This window comes from Coffea arabica, chromosome 8e (genome assembly GCF_036785885.1).
Source record: "Coffea arabica cultivar ET-39 chromosome 8e, Coffea Arabica ET-39 HiFi, whole genome shotgun sequence".
Lineage (NCBI taxonomy): Eukaryota > Viridiplantae > Streptophyta > Magnoliopsida > Gentianales > Rubiaceae > Coffea > Coffea arabica.
This window is the reverse complement of record NC_092324.1, coordinates 2224570-2241563: the sequence shown is the minus strand read 5'-3', so window position 1 is coordinate 2241563 and position 16994 is coordinate 2224570. Positions and strand designations below refer to the sequence as shown.

Here is a 16994-nt window from a genome sequence, read left to right as displayed (position 1 = left end):
GCGTGTCTTAAATTCAAATGCGAATTGGGTGAGGGATATTTATAGATATTAATGTGGACGTAATTATTGTCTTTTAAAATTTAGTATTCTAACTGGAAAGGAATTCAAAACAAAGTTAAACAAAAAAAGAAAAGGGAAACCATATTGTAAAGCAAAGTTAAAGCCAAAAAAAGGAGAACCATATATTGTAAAAGGAAATTGAAGAAGTATTTCTACTTTATTAGTTATTGTAAAAATTAGTTTTTGCTTTCCAACATTAACCCTCGCATAACATATTAAGGCTAGTTCCAAATTTGAATGACTTGTGTAATGTCATTGTTAAGTTTTATTTTAAAAAGAGAACTATATTACATTTTTCTTACGAAATATAGTTAGATTTGGAATGAAATTACTTAATTAAACATAGCTTCTACCAAATAACGTAATGCTACTTAATCTTATTCTACTAGATTCTGGATATAACATAAGGGATAACAAATCCTAATTTGATTTTTACTTGCAAAAGAAAACAAATTTTTTGACAGTAGCGGAAGCCGGAAAAAAGCTACTTCATATTACATTGAATAATGCTTATATGTCAAATTAAAGTAAATATAGCAAATAAAACATAGGAATTTCTAAAAAGAAGCCATGAATCTAATATTTGGAAGTTATTAACCGATAAAAAAAAATAATAATAATACCTGGCAATTCACGAAAATTGTTTTCACAAATTATATACTTTTTAAACAGAAACTCAAATTTGTTATCATATACGCCTCAAGCTAAGAAATTTATTTGCTAGGATGAAAGTAAGACTAACTATTTCATAGACGTTTGTCATCAACTAGTATAAGATTCTAGCTTATAAGATGCTCTGATCACATTCCGACCAAATCAATTATCATTTGTTTGTGTAGTACTTTCTTGCAAGCATACAAGCTATTGGTTCCTAAGTTTTGCTCTTTTCACAGATATTTGTGACTATTAACATATACCAAACCTTCTTCTGGTCATTAATCACGTGGCTGTTAGAGTACATGATAGTACAGAGTGGAAAGCATTGCTCATCCAATTGTTTTCCTTTTTTAGTGGTCAACATCAAGTCTTTTGTGAGATTTGCGAAAATGTTCATCCTCAACTCTGTCACTATTATTGTCGACAATGTGATCAGACCTTTTCATCCTTATTCCACTTTTAACATGTTTCTTTTTGTGTTAATTTTTAGTTATTGTTTCTTTCAAATTGGTATTATGGATCAAATGATGAAAATAAGTTGTATAATGGAATTTCATTTGATGATAAAAAATTTAAGCCGTCAAAAGGAAAAAAACAAAAGAGTTTGTAAATCTAATGAGCTGAAACCTATCAATGTCTAGAACACCGACTGATTGGAAGCCAAATCTTTTAGTGTAATCACCCTTTAGTGGAAATTCTTGGTGGAACGAAAGAAGTAAAACAAAGTAAGCACTTAAGTGTGCATTTTGAGTGATTTAAATATGTTTTATCATTTAGTTTTAATGTGTTTTATTTAATTTTATAACTAATTAACTAGGTTTCTAGTGAATTATGTATTTTGTGGTTCAAAGTATAATACTTGTATTTCTATGTGTTCAAATGATGAACACTTCATGTTTTTGTAGTTTTAATGATTCAATTATCAAATGTAACGAATTGAGAAGATATTTGGATGATTTTTGATGATTTAAAGTTATTTAAAAAGAATATGAATGCAAAATATTCAAAAGATAAAATGCAATCAAGTATAAAAGAAGAAATGTTTGACAGTTTTGACAACTTTTGGTATTTTGGCTATTTCTTGAGTTAGAAGCATCAGATTGATATGATTCTTAAGCCATTTGAAGCTAACACATAGCTTCACATTTCATACATTGAAATCCATTTCTTGAGTTTTCTTAGTCAAAAAGTTGAAACACAGTCAACCATTTATGTTGTCAAAAGCTGAAACAAGGAATTGATCAGTCAAGAGTATTTTGGTTATTTCTCAATCTACAGAGAACAAAATTACATGATTCTTGATGCATTGAAAAACTAACTCAAAGGGCTGCAACTTTCGTGTTTGTACAAGAGCTAGTTCAGCCTCTATCATCCAGAAAATATCAGTTAAAATTGGCGCAAAAATAGAACAATGTTGAAAACTAATTAGAAAAATGCAAACCTGCAAGGGAGGCAATACGTGAGTACATTATGCGACCTCAACCCCTATTTTGAGGGTGTGTATTCACATTTTGGTTGCTTAACAGCCGGAACTAGTTGTACTTTTGTTGGGTGTCAAACCAGCAAAAATAAAATTCCTACTCTTAAGTCACGAATTAAGTCCACTATGGTACTGGAGCAGGGACTTAGGCTGTGCAATGGGTTACTAGCTTCACCCTGGTGCCAGAGTTTGCTTGATCCGATATACCAAAGTGTATTAATTACGTGAAAGACAAAATTCGAATATAGCAGCGAGCAGGGTCGAATCCACAGGGACTTGGGAATTTATTTTGAATGAATGTAACATTAAATAAAAATGGGGGAAGTTGATATGGAACTGTCTAATTTAATTGCTCAAATTAAAAATATAAAGTAAATTGACGGAAGGAAAATCTCTAGTCAAAGGTATAATCTCCACTTATGGTTCGAATCACTGATCACAGATGCAGAGATAAAATCTTTCATTTACAAATAAACTGGTTATGGTTGTCAACAAGCTCTGACAACCTGCCTAACCTTCCTGATTTGATAACCACAACAAGCTCTGTAGTTATTGCCCTAGCCAATTAAGCAGTCCTAAACACGCTCTTAGGATTTAACCTATTGACAGCATTAATCATTAGACTGGCCACCAATTATAACCAACAAACACACACGCTCGGTTTATTTAGGCTATATCATATATTTCCGCAACAACGACTCAAAAGTTTCTACTACAATTGAATCATATCACTTGCCACATGCACTAAAATTACCCAACAATTACGGATTGAGCACTCTTAGATGGCTGTTAATTACTCACACAATTAAACAGTGATCAAGTATTTAATTGCAAGAAATAATCATATGCATAAGTGAACAGGAAATATATAAATACTTGCAAATTAAAGAACGTAGGGAAATCAATTCGATCTCACAGTTTTGTCGAACCAAAGCTTCGATTTAACCTCTGACTAGATGAAGAAATTAGCCACTCCTCATAGTTGAATTGCAGCCAAAAGTACTGGATTGCAAAGGCATTGCGTTTTTACTAGAAAGCAAGAAATAAAAGATGTTTTTCCCGTTGGGGAATATTGTCGAACACCTGGCATGTGTCAGAGGCCAGTCCAGAGAAAGGAAACTAGAACTAAACTAAAAAGCTAAACTAGAGGTGTCCTTTTGCTTCTGTACGTCCTCTCCTTAAAAAGCCAAAAGTCAGATGACTCAAAGCTCTCTCCGGTGGTCCCCACACATGTGGACAAAGTCTCCAAAATTACTTCTTCTTCCAAGTCTCTCTACGTTCCTTTCTTTTAAGAGCCCAAATGACTTATAGCTTTGTGGTCCCCACCAATCCAAGGCCTAAGGATTGAAGCCCTTAGAAGTCTCCATATTCTCCATAAAGTCCCTCCTTTTTGGTAGTTTTCTGCTTCATTCCTGAAATTAAGTCCCGATACCAAATATGAGTAAATATCAGCAATTAACACAATATTTGTCAGGGATAGAAGGGAAAATTAATAATAAAAATACCAACAATTAACACCCTATCAACTTTAACTTGCAGTTCTTTCCTATTATTTTTGGATCAATTTTCTGAATGAAATTCAGTTGGAAAGTGCAAGAAGCATCTTGGAAATTTACTGAGCATAAGACAAGAATCGAAGATAGATTTTCTAAAAAGGAGATGAAGCAAAATAGAGTACCATTAATTTACTGGTTAATTAATTCTATCATGAAATCTGGGGCTTGAAGAATACAAAAAGTACTCAGTAATCATAAAAATTAAAGTCTGACTTTGGATTTTACCAAGTCAATAAGGGATATTATTGACAGAAGCATCAAACTTGATCTTACAGAATATGTATGTTTTTAATTTTTTTTCTAGTAGGAGAAGAATGAGCTTTAAGAAGTTGGGAGGGGGTGTGGGGATTTGAATGTAAGACCTCTAATTCCTAGGGCCTTAACCATAGAATTTGTGTTGACATAATAATTAAAATTTAGGAAAAATGACCTATTTCATCCTTCACATTTTACAAAAATATTCTTTTTATCCTTCACTTTTAAAATGAAGCAAATTCATTCTTAACATTTAAAAATTGAATCTATTATATTCCTGAACCCAATTTTTAATCTGAATCAAACCATCTAATAACAAATTTTTGGAATATAATTGATAAATCACTTGGTCAATTCCATCATATTCACATGTCATTTATTGAACCAGAAAAAAAAATTAAAAATTTATAATATAAAAGGCCGTTTTTTGTCTTGGAACAATAGAGTTTCTTTTTTGGATAAATCTTTTCATACACCGTTAGTATATACACTTGTGAGTCTAGATATATAACATATATACAAACTTTAAATTTAAATTGAAATGATGTGGTAGGCATCTAGACCTATCAATATATGTATAATGAGGGACAAATTTGAGGCGGTTTTAATGCTTGATACAGATGTGTAACAGATGTTAGTGGGCAGTCAAGTCGGCAGAGCCGGAAGTTATCTGCTCGGTTTAAATTGTTGTTAGCTTCAATAAGATGGCATAGTTTGGAGGAAGAGGCCCCATAATTTTGTTTATTGTTTTCCTGAAGCACGATAATGGAATGTACTCTTCGAGATCATAAGATGATGTAGGAACGGAAATTAGTCTGCTGAATTATATATTCCATGGACTCAGCAACACCTGTATCCTGTGTTTCGATTTTGGTGACGGATTTGTTTGTTTTTTTGCTTCAGATGGGTGACTTGCTCTTTTTACGTTTTCAGGTTGGACACAGTTCCATTTAAACCTTTTTCTCAGGCTAAAATAGAGTCACAAATCTCCCTTTGGTTTAAATATGCCGCAATTTTAACGTCTGAATATGGTTAGAGGCCTGGGGTGCTCCCTTGGGAGGACAAGGTGCACGAATGAAATGCCAACCACCCTTGTACGAACAAAAAAAAAAAAGGTTGAGATATGAGTGAGGGACAAATTTTTAAATTTGTTTTGTTTTAAAAGTGAGGGATAAAAAGAATATTTTTATGAAATATAATAAATAAAACTGGTCATTAGCCCTAAAATTTAATTGAAATAAATTTTCTTTTGAGAGGAGCTCAATTTAGAAAACTGTTGGAGGATGATCTTTTGAAATTAAATAAGAATATAAAAGAAAGTTCCCTTAATATCAAGAAAGCTCTCCATTTTTTTTCCATTCAAAATAGAAGACAACATATATATGCATCCCTGTAAGTGAAGGTCCTATATTCAAATTCCTCTTTCTCTACTCATATTTCTTAAATCTTATCCCTTTCTTGCTAATAAAAAATAACAAAAAATGCATATACCTATTTTATATTTTAAGGATGCAGAACATTAATTATGAAAGAAAAGAAAGTAGAGTTTTCCTTTTCCTCCCAAGCACCTTTCTAAATTAATCTTACTCGAATAGAATAGTATATATATAATATTTCTCTAGGCTACATAGAAGCCTTTTGAATTCTTTTTAAGGTAATTCATATACCACTGACTTTTAAGTTTTACTCTAGCAAGACCAATTTATTGAAATAAATTCCTAACAAAATTTTAGGAATGGGTTCAAAAAACTAATGAAGTATAGTAAAAAAACACTTTAGCACGATAAACCTGGAAGCTTAGTTAAAAAAAAAAAAAAGAAAGAAAGTTTCCATATGAAGATTGCATTTTTCGTCATTTTTCATGAAAAAATTACTGTAGCGATTTGATATATGTGACGGAAAAAGGTGATAGAAAAATGTGATCACGGAAAACAACAATATTTTCCGACGGAAACAAGCAATCCAAACAAGATCTAATATTGTGACTCTTAAGAAAAAGAAAACGGTTCATGGCTATCCACATGAAAGCGACAGGTGCGAAGTGTAACAAGTTGAAATAAATCAAAAAATGACAAAAAAGTGAAATTAAATGATAAACTCATTTGTTTTCAATAACAATACAAAAGGATGCCAAACATCTTGGATGTTGGAAGTTTTTTGTTTGGACAATGAACTTATTTCAAATAATATTTCGCTTGCATCATAAACACATTTTTTCACCCACTTTTTTATATTTCCAACCAACTTTTTATCTAACATACATTACATCACAAAAAGTGCTTGACAGGTGCCGAACCTGTACAATAATAAATACCTACTCGAGAAAAATACAGATTTTGTATATAGCGGTGAGTAGGGTCGAATCCACAGGGACTGGGGATAATTCGTTTCTTCTAGAGTCCAGAGTATGGGAGGTTCTTGGATTAAATGCTAACTAAATAAATTAAGTGCAGAAAATAATTGATTAAAAGAAATAATTAAGAGAAACTCTAGCCAAGGGTACACTTCCGAAATGGTTCAGGCACTGATCATTGATTCACAGATAATTCCACATTTATTAATAGATTAGTTATAGTTGCCATGCACGCGATAAATAACCAACCTTTCCTTACTTTCTCGATAGTTAAGGTACGACTGTTAACTATTTCTCTAACCCAAAAACAACCCTAGGTACGACCGTAGGGTTTAATTTCTAGATTGCATTAATAATTAGAAAGACCCAATCCTAACTAACAAACACGCTACGAGGGTTTTGATAGGGTGTTAATTGTTGGTATTTTTATTATTAATTTTCCCTTCTATCCCTGACAAATATTGTGTTAATTGCTGATATTTACTCATATTTGGTATTTGGAATCAATTTCAGGAATGAAGCAGAAAACTACCAAAAAGGAGGGACTTTGTGAAAAATATGGAGACTTCTAAGGGTTTCAATCCTTGGGCCCTTGAATTGGTGGGGGACCACAAGTTAGTGAAAGGCATTTGGTCATTTGGGCTTCAAAGAAAGCAACGTAGAGAGACTTGGAACAAGAAGTACTTAGGAGGCTTTGTCCACATGTGTGGGGACCACCTAGATAGCTTTTAGTCATCTTTCTTTTGTTGCTTTAAAAGGGGGACAACGTACAGAAGCAAGGGATATCCAAGGGCTTTAGTTTTAGTTTTTTAGTTTAGTTCTAGTTTTCTTTCTTTGGACTGGCCTCTGACACACGCCAGGTATTCGACAATATTTCCCAACGGGGAGATTTTCTCATGAGGCGTGGTTAAGCTTTTCTAGGCAAGGGGACAACTAAAGATTTGGTTCAACAATTACTGTGAGATCTAATTTATTTTAATTGCTTCCTTAATTTATTGGTATTTATATGTTTCCTGCTTTTAATTGTTATAGCTCGTGTGAGTGATTGAATAGATGTGCAATATTTAATTATTCATATAGGCTATTTTGCTAAATAGGGGTAATTGAATCCGTAATTGTTCGTTATCCCTATCTCAGTAGCAACTGGCGTAATTGGGTTTATGACAGGGGAACATACGATCTAACTTAAACAAACCCTCGTAGCGTGTTTGTTAGTTAGGATTGGGCCTTTCTAATTATTAATGCAATCTAGAAATTAAATCCTACGGTCGTACCTAGGGTTGTTTTTGGGTTAGAGAAATAGTTAACGGTCGTACCTTAGCTATCGAGAAATTAAGGAAGGGTTGGTTGTTTATCGCGTGCATGACAACTATAACTAATCTATTAATAAATGTGGAATTATCTGTGAATCAATGATCAGTGCCTGAACCATTTCTGAAGTGTACCCTTGGCTAGAGTTTCCCCAATCATTTCTTTTAATTAATTATTTTCTGCAATTAATTTATTTAGTTAGCATTTAATCCAGAACCCCCCATACTTTGGACTCTAGAAGAAACAAATTATCCCCAGTCCCTGTGGATTCGACCCTACTCACCGCTATATACAAAATTTGTATTTTTCTCGAGTAGGTATTTATTATTGCACAGGTTCGACACCTGTCAATTTTTGGCGCCGTTGCCGGGGACTGGTGTCAGATTAATTTGTTTCTTTTTGAGTTCACCTTGTTCTCATTTTTAATTTATTTTTCTCTTATTTTTTTTATATAGTTTATGGCTGCTAACATTCCATATTTTGATGATAGACTGGACTTTGTTCTTGAATGGGGTTATGAGACTCATGTTTTTCCTAATGATCAATGGGCTGTTGCAAATTGTGGAACTTATTTTAACTCAGGTTATTCAACTGACATATGCCCCGCATTTCAAGATAATCTAAGTGCTCCAATTGATACTTTTGGAGATTTTTCACCCCAATATCAAACGCAGCATGACCCTTATTCAAACGGGTATGATCAAGGATGGTGGGATAATTCCAATTTTGATTATGCGACCGGGCCAATGGATTTTCAACAGCAAGAGTCTCAGCAACCATCCTCCGTGTCAGGCATGTCTCTTGAAGAAATGATGGAATTACTAATTGCTAATACAAATCGATTTCATCAGGAGACACAAGCGAGCCTAAATTGATTTCATCAGGAGACACAAGCGAGCCTTCGTGACCTGGCGGATCAAATACGTCAATTGACATCCAGGATAGAGCGATTGGCTCCTCAAATGGAAGAATTGCCCGCACAAACCAATATCAATCTTGAGGAAGATGAGAGTGCAATTATCCCGCCAAATGACATGGAACTGCAAGAGTTTCAAGAAAACGGATTTAAAGATGCAGTTGAAAAGGAAGCTGAAGTGCAAGAAATGAGACTCCAAGATCAACTCGTTCAACTGAATGAATCCAACAATTTTGAATTTCATGACAGGAATAAGTTAAGAGTGGAGATGGCAAAATATCTTGAACCAATGAATGCAAGTGAGGGAGGAGTGAATGAAGAATGTAAATTATCATCGACTCGTTTGGCGCCATTCACTAGTCCATGGAAGCCCGTAGCTCGTATGCTCAAGGATTATTCTATTTACGAGGGTTATCAGGACTATATAGAGGATGAAGCAGTAAGACGAGCCACAAGATTTTATCCTCCATGAGCAAAACATGATAATGTCTAGCCAAAGACATTAAAGAAAGGCGCTCCTTGGGATGCAACCCAATTGTTCCTTTTAATTGTTTGTTCATTTTCGTGTGGTAGTTTAGATGTATTCTCCTTGAATTCGACTGATTTTGGGTTTCAATTTTCGTTTTTGCTGATTTATAGGTGCCCTTCAGTCATGACGCGCCTGCGTGGTGATGTGCAGAAAGCTCACGATCAGAAACTTCTGGGAGCTCTCTTGCCCTCATGACGCGCCCGCGTCACGTTCGCGGGAAAGGTAAGGATTCAAAAGAAAAAAAAATCGAATAAACATTTCTTATCACCGTAGCTTTAGTTTCCAAATTTCAAAAAAAAAAAAAAAATATTTAAAAAGTCGAAATCAATTTCCAAAAAAAAAAAAAAAGAACGAAAAATTATTTCCGTGGCTCAAAGAGCCTCATAATTGGAAGAAAAAAAAAAGAAACATTTTTGAAAAAAAAAAACAGCAATTTCTCTCTTTTTCTTTTTCTTCTTTTCTTTTCTTTCTTTTCTTTCTTTTTCTTTCTTTCTTTCTTCTTCTTCTTTCTTTCTTCCTTCTCCCCTGTTCCTCTGTGTCGTCCGAAGCAGCGGCCCGCCGCCACAGCCCTCCCTTTCCTCTCTTCCGCACGCACCCAGCCTGCCACGGACGCTGCTCAGCCCGTCGTCCTCTGTGCCCGCCGCCATCTCGCGCGCGGCTCTCCGCATCCCAGCTCTCCGCTGTCGCCCGCAGCTCACAGCAGTCCACGGCTGAAGCTCCCTCGCCCATCGCACAACCACTCCAGCCCGCCGCACAACCATTTTTGTAGTTTTCTGTTTCACTTCCTGAAATTGAGTCCAATACCAAATATAAGTAAATATTAATAATTAAAACAATATTTGGCAAGGATAAAGGGGAAAATTAACAATAAAATAACCAACAATTAACACCCTATCAGTGCTACAGTATTTATTCCAAATAATACCCTATCCAAACAATTTATTTTTTAATATTTTTTTCAACATTAAGAATAGCACTATTCTATACTAACAGGGACCGAATTGAATTAAATGAGCAGTATCATCTAAACTATATAGATGCCTTGACACATCATCTAGAATTTTTTAAATATAGGTTGTGGGATTTGAATTCCTGACATATAATCCGATTCTTGTGTAGTGTTTAGATCTTTAATTTACTTTGCATGATCTTTTGACTTATGAAGTTATGAGTAGGATAATGCTAATTTTCTTAATTAAGAATGATTTTTTCAAAAAAAAATGAAGAAGACGAAAATAAAATAGCTGCGTACAAGAGTGAAAGAGAAAAAGAGGGCTTACATACTCATGTAGCATTATTTTTTCGTCTCTATTAATATGCTTGGACTAATATTGATTAACAAAGTAAAACATCTCTACTCCAATATTTGAATTAGTCCGTGTCTAGATAATATATTGAACATAAAAAAATATGTTTACATAGTTTTTGTGTATGTTTTAATGAGGATACAGAGATACAAATGTCATTATGTAATTAGGATTAAAGTTTACAAAAATTAGTCCTCTGAAATCATTTACAATAATTGAAAAATAAAGTTAGTTTCCAAACTAATATAGTTTTAGGTCGTATAAAAATTTATTAGACATATTAGGTCAGTTTTTACACTTACAAGGAATTTTATTTTTCAATTCCCAATCAAAAGATATATTAGATTATCAAATAATAGTTGATACGCAAGTAACGAGACTATAAAATTCGAGTGACACTCAATGGATTCCCTTCATTAATTGATTGTTTAGAGCAATGTGTTTGGCACGAATATCACCAAAATAAATAATTGCATAGTGGAGGGAAGGAAAATGCCAGCAGAGATTAGTCCGCAGAAGGGGCAAAACATTTTGCAGTAGTTTTTATTTCTTCGTTAGAAGAAATCAATAATGTCCAGTCCAACCGCGTTTTAACTTTATTCCTTCCCCTCGCGAAAGATGCTCCTTTATCTTTATCCCACCAAAGGACCCACAGTTGAAAGAAGGTCCCGAAGGCATGTGCAAACACAGTCTTCTTAATGGCTTCCATGATTTTATATTGTGGCAGGTAAGGCAGCTTCGTTTTTCACAATCATGTTTCTTGCTTAGTTTCTTCTAATTGGCTAATTCTTTCTGTTTCTTTTTGATATATACTGCACCAAATAGCATCGAAGTTCATCAGCTTATGAATCTATAGCCTCCTCTTCCTTCTTCCTTTCAAGATACTACAAGTGGACTGTCCTATAAACCAGAAGCCGCCTTCCCCGACATTCTTAAGTTAGAAAGAAAGACTGAAAATGGCAGAAACAGTTCTCTCTTTTGTGCTGGATCAAGTCTCAACTTTTCTGCGCGAGGAGGGACGACTATTGGGAGGGGTTCGGCAAGAGGTTCAATTCATCAGGGATGAGTTGGAGCAAATGAGAGCTTTCCTGCGAGAGACAGAAGCAAAAGAAGAAGATGCTCAACCCACGCTCCAACAATGGATCAAGCAAGTGCGAGATGCTGCTTATGACACTGAGGACATTCTTGATGACTTCGTAGCTCGCTTTGCTCGGCATCGCGCAACAGGATTCTACGGCTCTGTTCGGAGAATTTTCAGCTCCATCAAGAATTTGAGAGCTCGTCATCGAGTTGCTAGCGAAATACAAAGCATCAAATCCAGAATCAAAAGTATTTCTGAAGGCCATCAAAGATACCAATCCGAATATGGTATCTCCGCCCAAGCGTCCCACTCACTTTCTGCTGTGAACAACTCAACATGGCGCTATAACAGAGATGACGCACTGCTTGTGGAAGAAGCTAAATTAGTTGGCATTGACCAGCCCAAGAAACGTCTTATTTCTCAGCTCCTCGAAGGCGATGATCACCAACTGAAAGTTGTTTCAGTGGTTGGTATGGGCGGACTTGGCAAAACTACCCTAGTGAAAAAAGTCCATGAGGATCCTGAAGTCAGAAGGCATTTCCCAGTTCGTGCTTGGGCAACTGTCTCTCAAACATGTGACTTTCAGGATCTCCTAAAAGACTTGATTAGGCAGTTACACAAGGAAGGGAAGAAACCAGTCCCACAATCGATCGAGTCTTTGAATACCACCGAGCTGAAAGAATTTATCAAAGATTTTCTTCAACAAGCTGGAAGGTATGCAATTGTTTTTGATGATGTATGGGACGTGGAATTTTGGAATACCATCAAATTTGCTCTGCCCGAGAATAGCCGCGGCAACCGTGTCATGCTAACAACTCGAAAATCTGATGTAGCCTGTGCCTCTTCCATTGAATCTCGGGGTCTTGTCTACAGAATGGAGCCACTATCTATTGAGGATTCATGGACCCTGTTTTGCAACAAGATCTTTGACGGAGGTAACTGCCCTGGCCATTTGATGGATGTTGCCAAAGGTGTATTGGATAAATGTGAGGGCTTGCCCCTTGCGATTCTTGCAATCAGTGGGCTTTTGGCTTCGAAAGATGTAAACAGAACAGAGGAATGGGAGATGGTTCGACGCAGTCTTGGTGGTGAATTAGAAGGCACTGGTAAGCTAGACAGAGTTAGAAAGATACTCTCTCTTAGTTATGGTGATTTGCCTTGGCATCTAAAGGCATGTCTGTTGTACACAAGTATCTTCCCAGAGGATTACAAAATAAATTGCTATAGACTCATTAATTTGTGGATTGCTGAAAGGTTTGTCGAATGGAGAGAAGGAATGAGTATTGAAGATGTAGCCTTGCGTTATCTCAGTGAACTCATCAGCAGAAGCCTAATTCAAGTGACCCGTGTGTTTTATGAAGGATTTCCCGACACTTGTCGAATCCATGACCTATTGAGAGAAGTTATTCTTCTCAAGTCAAGGGAACAAAACATGGTCACAGTTACTACTGGGCAACCGGCGACGTGGCCATCCGAAAAGGTACGCCGTCTAGTAGTCCATAGTAGTAGCAATGACAACACCCAGCACCACCAACAAAGGCGAGATTATTACTTTGACCACCTTCGGTCTTTCGTTACTGTTGGATCCACGGATCCGCTACTATCCAAAATGTTATTATCTGAAGTTTTAGGGAGTAGCAAGTTGTTAAAGGTTTTGGATTTCCGTGGTCAAAACATAGAGGAGGAAATAACAAATGAGATTTTCAACTTGTTTCATCTCAAGCATCTAGACCTATGGGGTACAAGAGTGGAGAGAGTCCCGAAAGCCATTGGGAAACTTCAACATTTGGAGTATCTGAATTTGGGAAAAACCGGAGTTAGGGAATTACCTATTGAAATCATAAAGCTGCAAAAACTTCGTGTTCTCAGAGTATATCAACAAGTTGATACTTCAGATGATGATTATGGATATCATGGATTTAAAGCTCCCTCGAATATGGGAGGGCTTCTTGCCCTAGAAGTATTAGACAGCATAGATGCTAGTAGTGGATCCACAATAATTAAGGAGATAGGAAAGCTGACCCAATTAAGAGAGTTATCTATTACAAAGTTAAGAAGAGAAGATGGAAAGGAGCTCTGCTCCTCCCTTGCTAACCTCTCCAGTCTTCGGGAATTAAGCGTTACTTCAATTGGAAAAGGTGATGATCATGAGATAATTGATCTAAATCATCATCATCCTTCTTCTTCTTCGTCGTTTCTTCAATCTCTTCGTATGCTAATTTTGTGCGGCCGCTTAGAAAAGATGCCACAATGGGTAGCTCGTCTTCACGGCTTGGTAAGAATAGATTTGGACTGGAGCAGGTTAACGGGCGAGGAGGATCCGCTTGAATCCTTCCAACATTTGCCCAATTTGGGTGAAATTAATTTCTGCGGATCTTACCAGGGAGAAGGGTTGTGCTTCAAGGCTGGAGGGTTTCTAAAGCTGAAGGAGTTGCACCTAAAGAGAATGGAAGGGTTGAGATGGATGAGAGTAGAGGAGGGTGCATTGACTCGTCTCCATCAACTATTTCTGCAACAACTTCCATCACTGGAGGAATTACCATTGGGTATTCAGCACTTGAGCAATCTTCAACGGCTGATTTTGTCTGAGATGAGTTCTCAATTGAGAGAGAAACTGTTGGAGGATCAGAAGGAAGAAAGTGAAGATTACACAAGAATCGCACATATTCCTGAAATTTTCATTGGTTACTATACAGATGATAGGAAATGGAGACGCCACAACCTGTGGGTGGAGAGGAAGAAAACATAGCAGTAGCAGTCGTGGCTCCCTTTCTCTAGTTGTGGAGAACACTGCTTCCTCTCCTTTTGTTTTTTATTTTTTATTAGTAATTTTTCTTCCCTTCGATGTGCATGAGAAAGTTCATCATCTTCTGTGTTTTACATTCTTATTTATTGTATGTATAATGCGTGATGTTTTTTTAATGTACTGTAACAGAGTATTACTCTTTATCTTTGTGTTTTTTGATCTTTTCTATATTTTGTTTAGCAAATGATGAAGAGGTAGACATGTTAAAAGTGTATTAATAATATCTACAAGAAAATTTTTATTAAAATCTCCAGATAATAACTTTCAGATCTTGGTGAGAGAGAATACATAATCCCAATTTGTCCTCCCTTCTGCTTGTACAAACCCATCTGAACCGTAGAAAGGTTTAGCTAAACAATGACACCATTCCCAGCACACATTCCCAGCACTAAAACACCGGGTTGAGACGGATGAGAGTGGAGGAGGGTGCATTGCCTCGTTGACAGGTGCCGAACCTGTGCAATAATAATAAATAAAACCTAACTACCACCTGAAACAGTCAGTAATCAATTCGAGTACTGGAGCAGGGACTCTAGGTGTGCAATGGGTTACTTGATTCACCCTGTTCCCGAAGAGTTTGCTTAATCCGATATACCTGAATTAATTATTTAACTGAATTTCCTAACTAGTAGACAGTGGTAAGCAGGGTCGTCTCCTCAGGGACTGGAGAGATATTTGTTTCTTTTCAAATCAAGATTAATGGGGGGGGGGTGTTGATATCAAATGCCAACTGAACAAATCAAATGCAGAAAATAATTTATTAAAAGAAATAACTAAGAGAAACTCTAGCCAAGAGTGCACTTCAGAAATGGTTCATGCAACTGATCATCGAATCAAATATAATTCCAACATTTACTAATAGATTGGTTATAGTTGTCTCGCACGCGCTAAACAACCAACCCTTCCGTAATTTATCGATAGCTAAGGTACGACCGTTAGCTATTTCTCTAACCCAAAAACAACCCTAGGTACGACCGTAGGATTTAATTTCCAGATTGCATTAATAATTAGAAAGGCCCAATCCTAACCAATAAACACGCTACGAGGGTTTATTTAAGCTAGATCATATATTCCCCTGACATAAACCCAATTATACCAGTTGCTACTGGGATAAAGGTAACGAACAATTACGGATTCAATTACCCCTATATAGCAAAATAGCCTATGTGAATAATTAATTATTGCGCACTAACCAATCATACACAAGGCTATAGCAGTTAAGAGCAAGGAATATGTAAATATCAATAAATGAAGAAAACAATTAACAATGGTTTAGATCTCACAGTATTAATTGAACCAATTCATCAGTTGTTCCCTTGACTAGAGTTGGGAGGTTTAGTTCCCCATTGAGAGTAACTCACGCAATTCCATTGAAGGAAATTGCGTCAATGTTTTACAATGGAGGAACTACTCCGCGGACCAGAGCCAAGCGGCTGCGTTCTTTCTACTCCGCGGACCAGAGCCACTTCCTTTTCTTATTCCCTTCGCTCCCCAGTTATCACGTGAAATCCCTGGCTAAGTAGTAATCCCGCGGGATCCGTCCTTTTCCTCCTCTTCAAAGTCGGCTGGCCTTTTGTAGCCTTCTCTCCCTTCAATTTCGATCAAAGCAATATTGGAAGACAATTGCAATGGTCCCCACTTTTCCAAGGTCAACAACCGTGGCTTTTTCCTTAGTTTCCTAATGGAAAAATACTACCAAATAGAACTAGTTTCCTAAATAGCAAAATAAACCACAAAAGAAAGTATTTCAAGTTTCCTAATTCAACAATAAGACTAGTAATTAGAATTCAAGTCTTCCAAATCTTCCTCTAAAGCTGCCCAGAGTTTGAATCGAACTTGGAAATCGATCCCGAACGTGCTACCATCAAATTAATTGGAAGATTGCCCCTTTTTGTCACGTTTTGCTCTTTTTCCTACAATTTAGCACCATTAACCAAATATAAGTAGAATCCATCAATTAACGCAATATTTGGCTGAAATCAAGGGAAGAATAATTATAGATTTAGCGACAAATAATGACCTATCAATTTCCCCCACACCTAAACCATGCTTGTCCTCAAGCATGAGAACAACAAATCAAATAATCAAATTCAAACAATGGTATTATTCAAATCTTCTATTGCCAAAATACAATTAAAACACATGTCAAGTATTAGTGGCACTTTTCAAGAAATATCTCTCCAGTTAGTTTTGAAGATTAAGGACTCTTTCAATTTATGACTAACTAATCTAAGAATATAAAATATTCAACCAGCATCCATAAGCAAATGGTTCAACTATTAAGCAAAATCTCAACATTAAAATTCAGGGATTAGCGGGTTAACAATTCATTCAAACATTTCCATATTTCTCACTATTAGCACTTTTTTTCTAAAATATCCCCACACTTGAATGATGATTTTTTTTTTTTTTTTTTTAGTGGGAACGCTTAGTTTTTAGCCATTCAAGCGTTTTGACGCGAACTCCGACATTGGCCATATGAAGGAGCCCGGTTACTCAGCCATCATCGCTTAAAAATCACATACTCATAGCTATCGTCGCTTTTTGACGCAAAAGTCGACACTTGTGGTGAAGACTCCCGGTTACTAGGCAACGATACTAGCGGAGTATAGCCTAATACTATTCATAAATAAGCACCAAAAATAAAATTAAATACCACACAAACCCGTTTCATTTCTTAAAC

The 16994-nt window shown here is 36.1% G+C and overlaps 1 protein-coding gene across 1 annotated transcript; it reads left to right on the top strand.

The window, feature by feature from the left end:
• The first annotated feature begins 11380 nt into the window (after positions 1 to 11380).
• Positions 11381 to 14254, top strand: LOC113703805 (disease resistance protein RPM1-like). Its single transcript, XM_027225286.1, has one exon. The coding sequence runs from the start codon at positions 11381 to 11383 to the stop codon at positions 14252 to 14254; it is 2874 nt and encodes a 957-aa protein (XP_027081087.1).
• The last annotated feature ends 2740 nt before the right edge of the window (positions 14255 to 16994 follow it).

Bases quoted from the DNA above. Each gene is read 5' to 3' on its own strand.
- LOC113703805 (XM_027225286.1), top strand. From the start codon at position 11,381: ATGGCAGAAACAGTTCTCTCTTTTGTGCTGGATCAAGTCTCAACTTTT.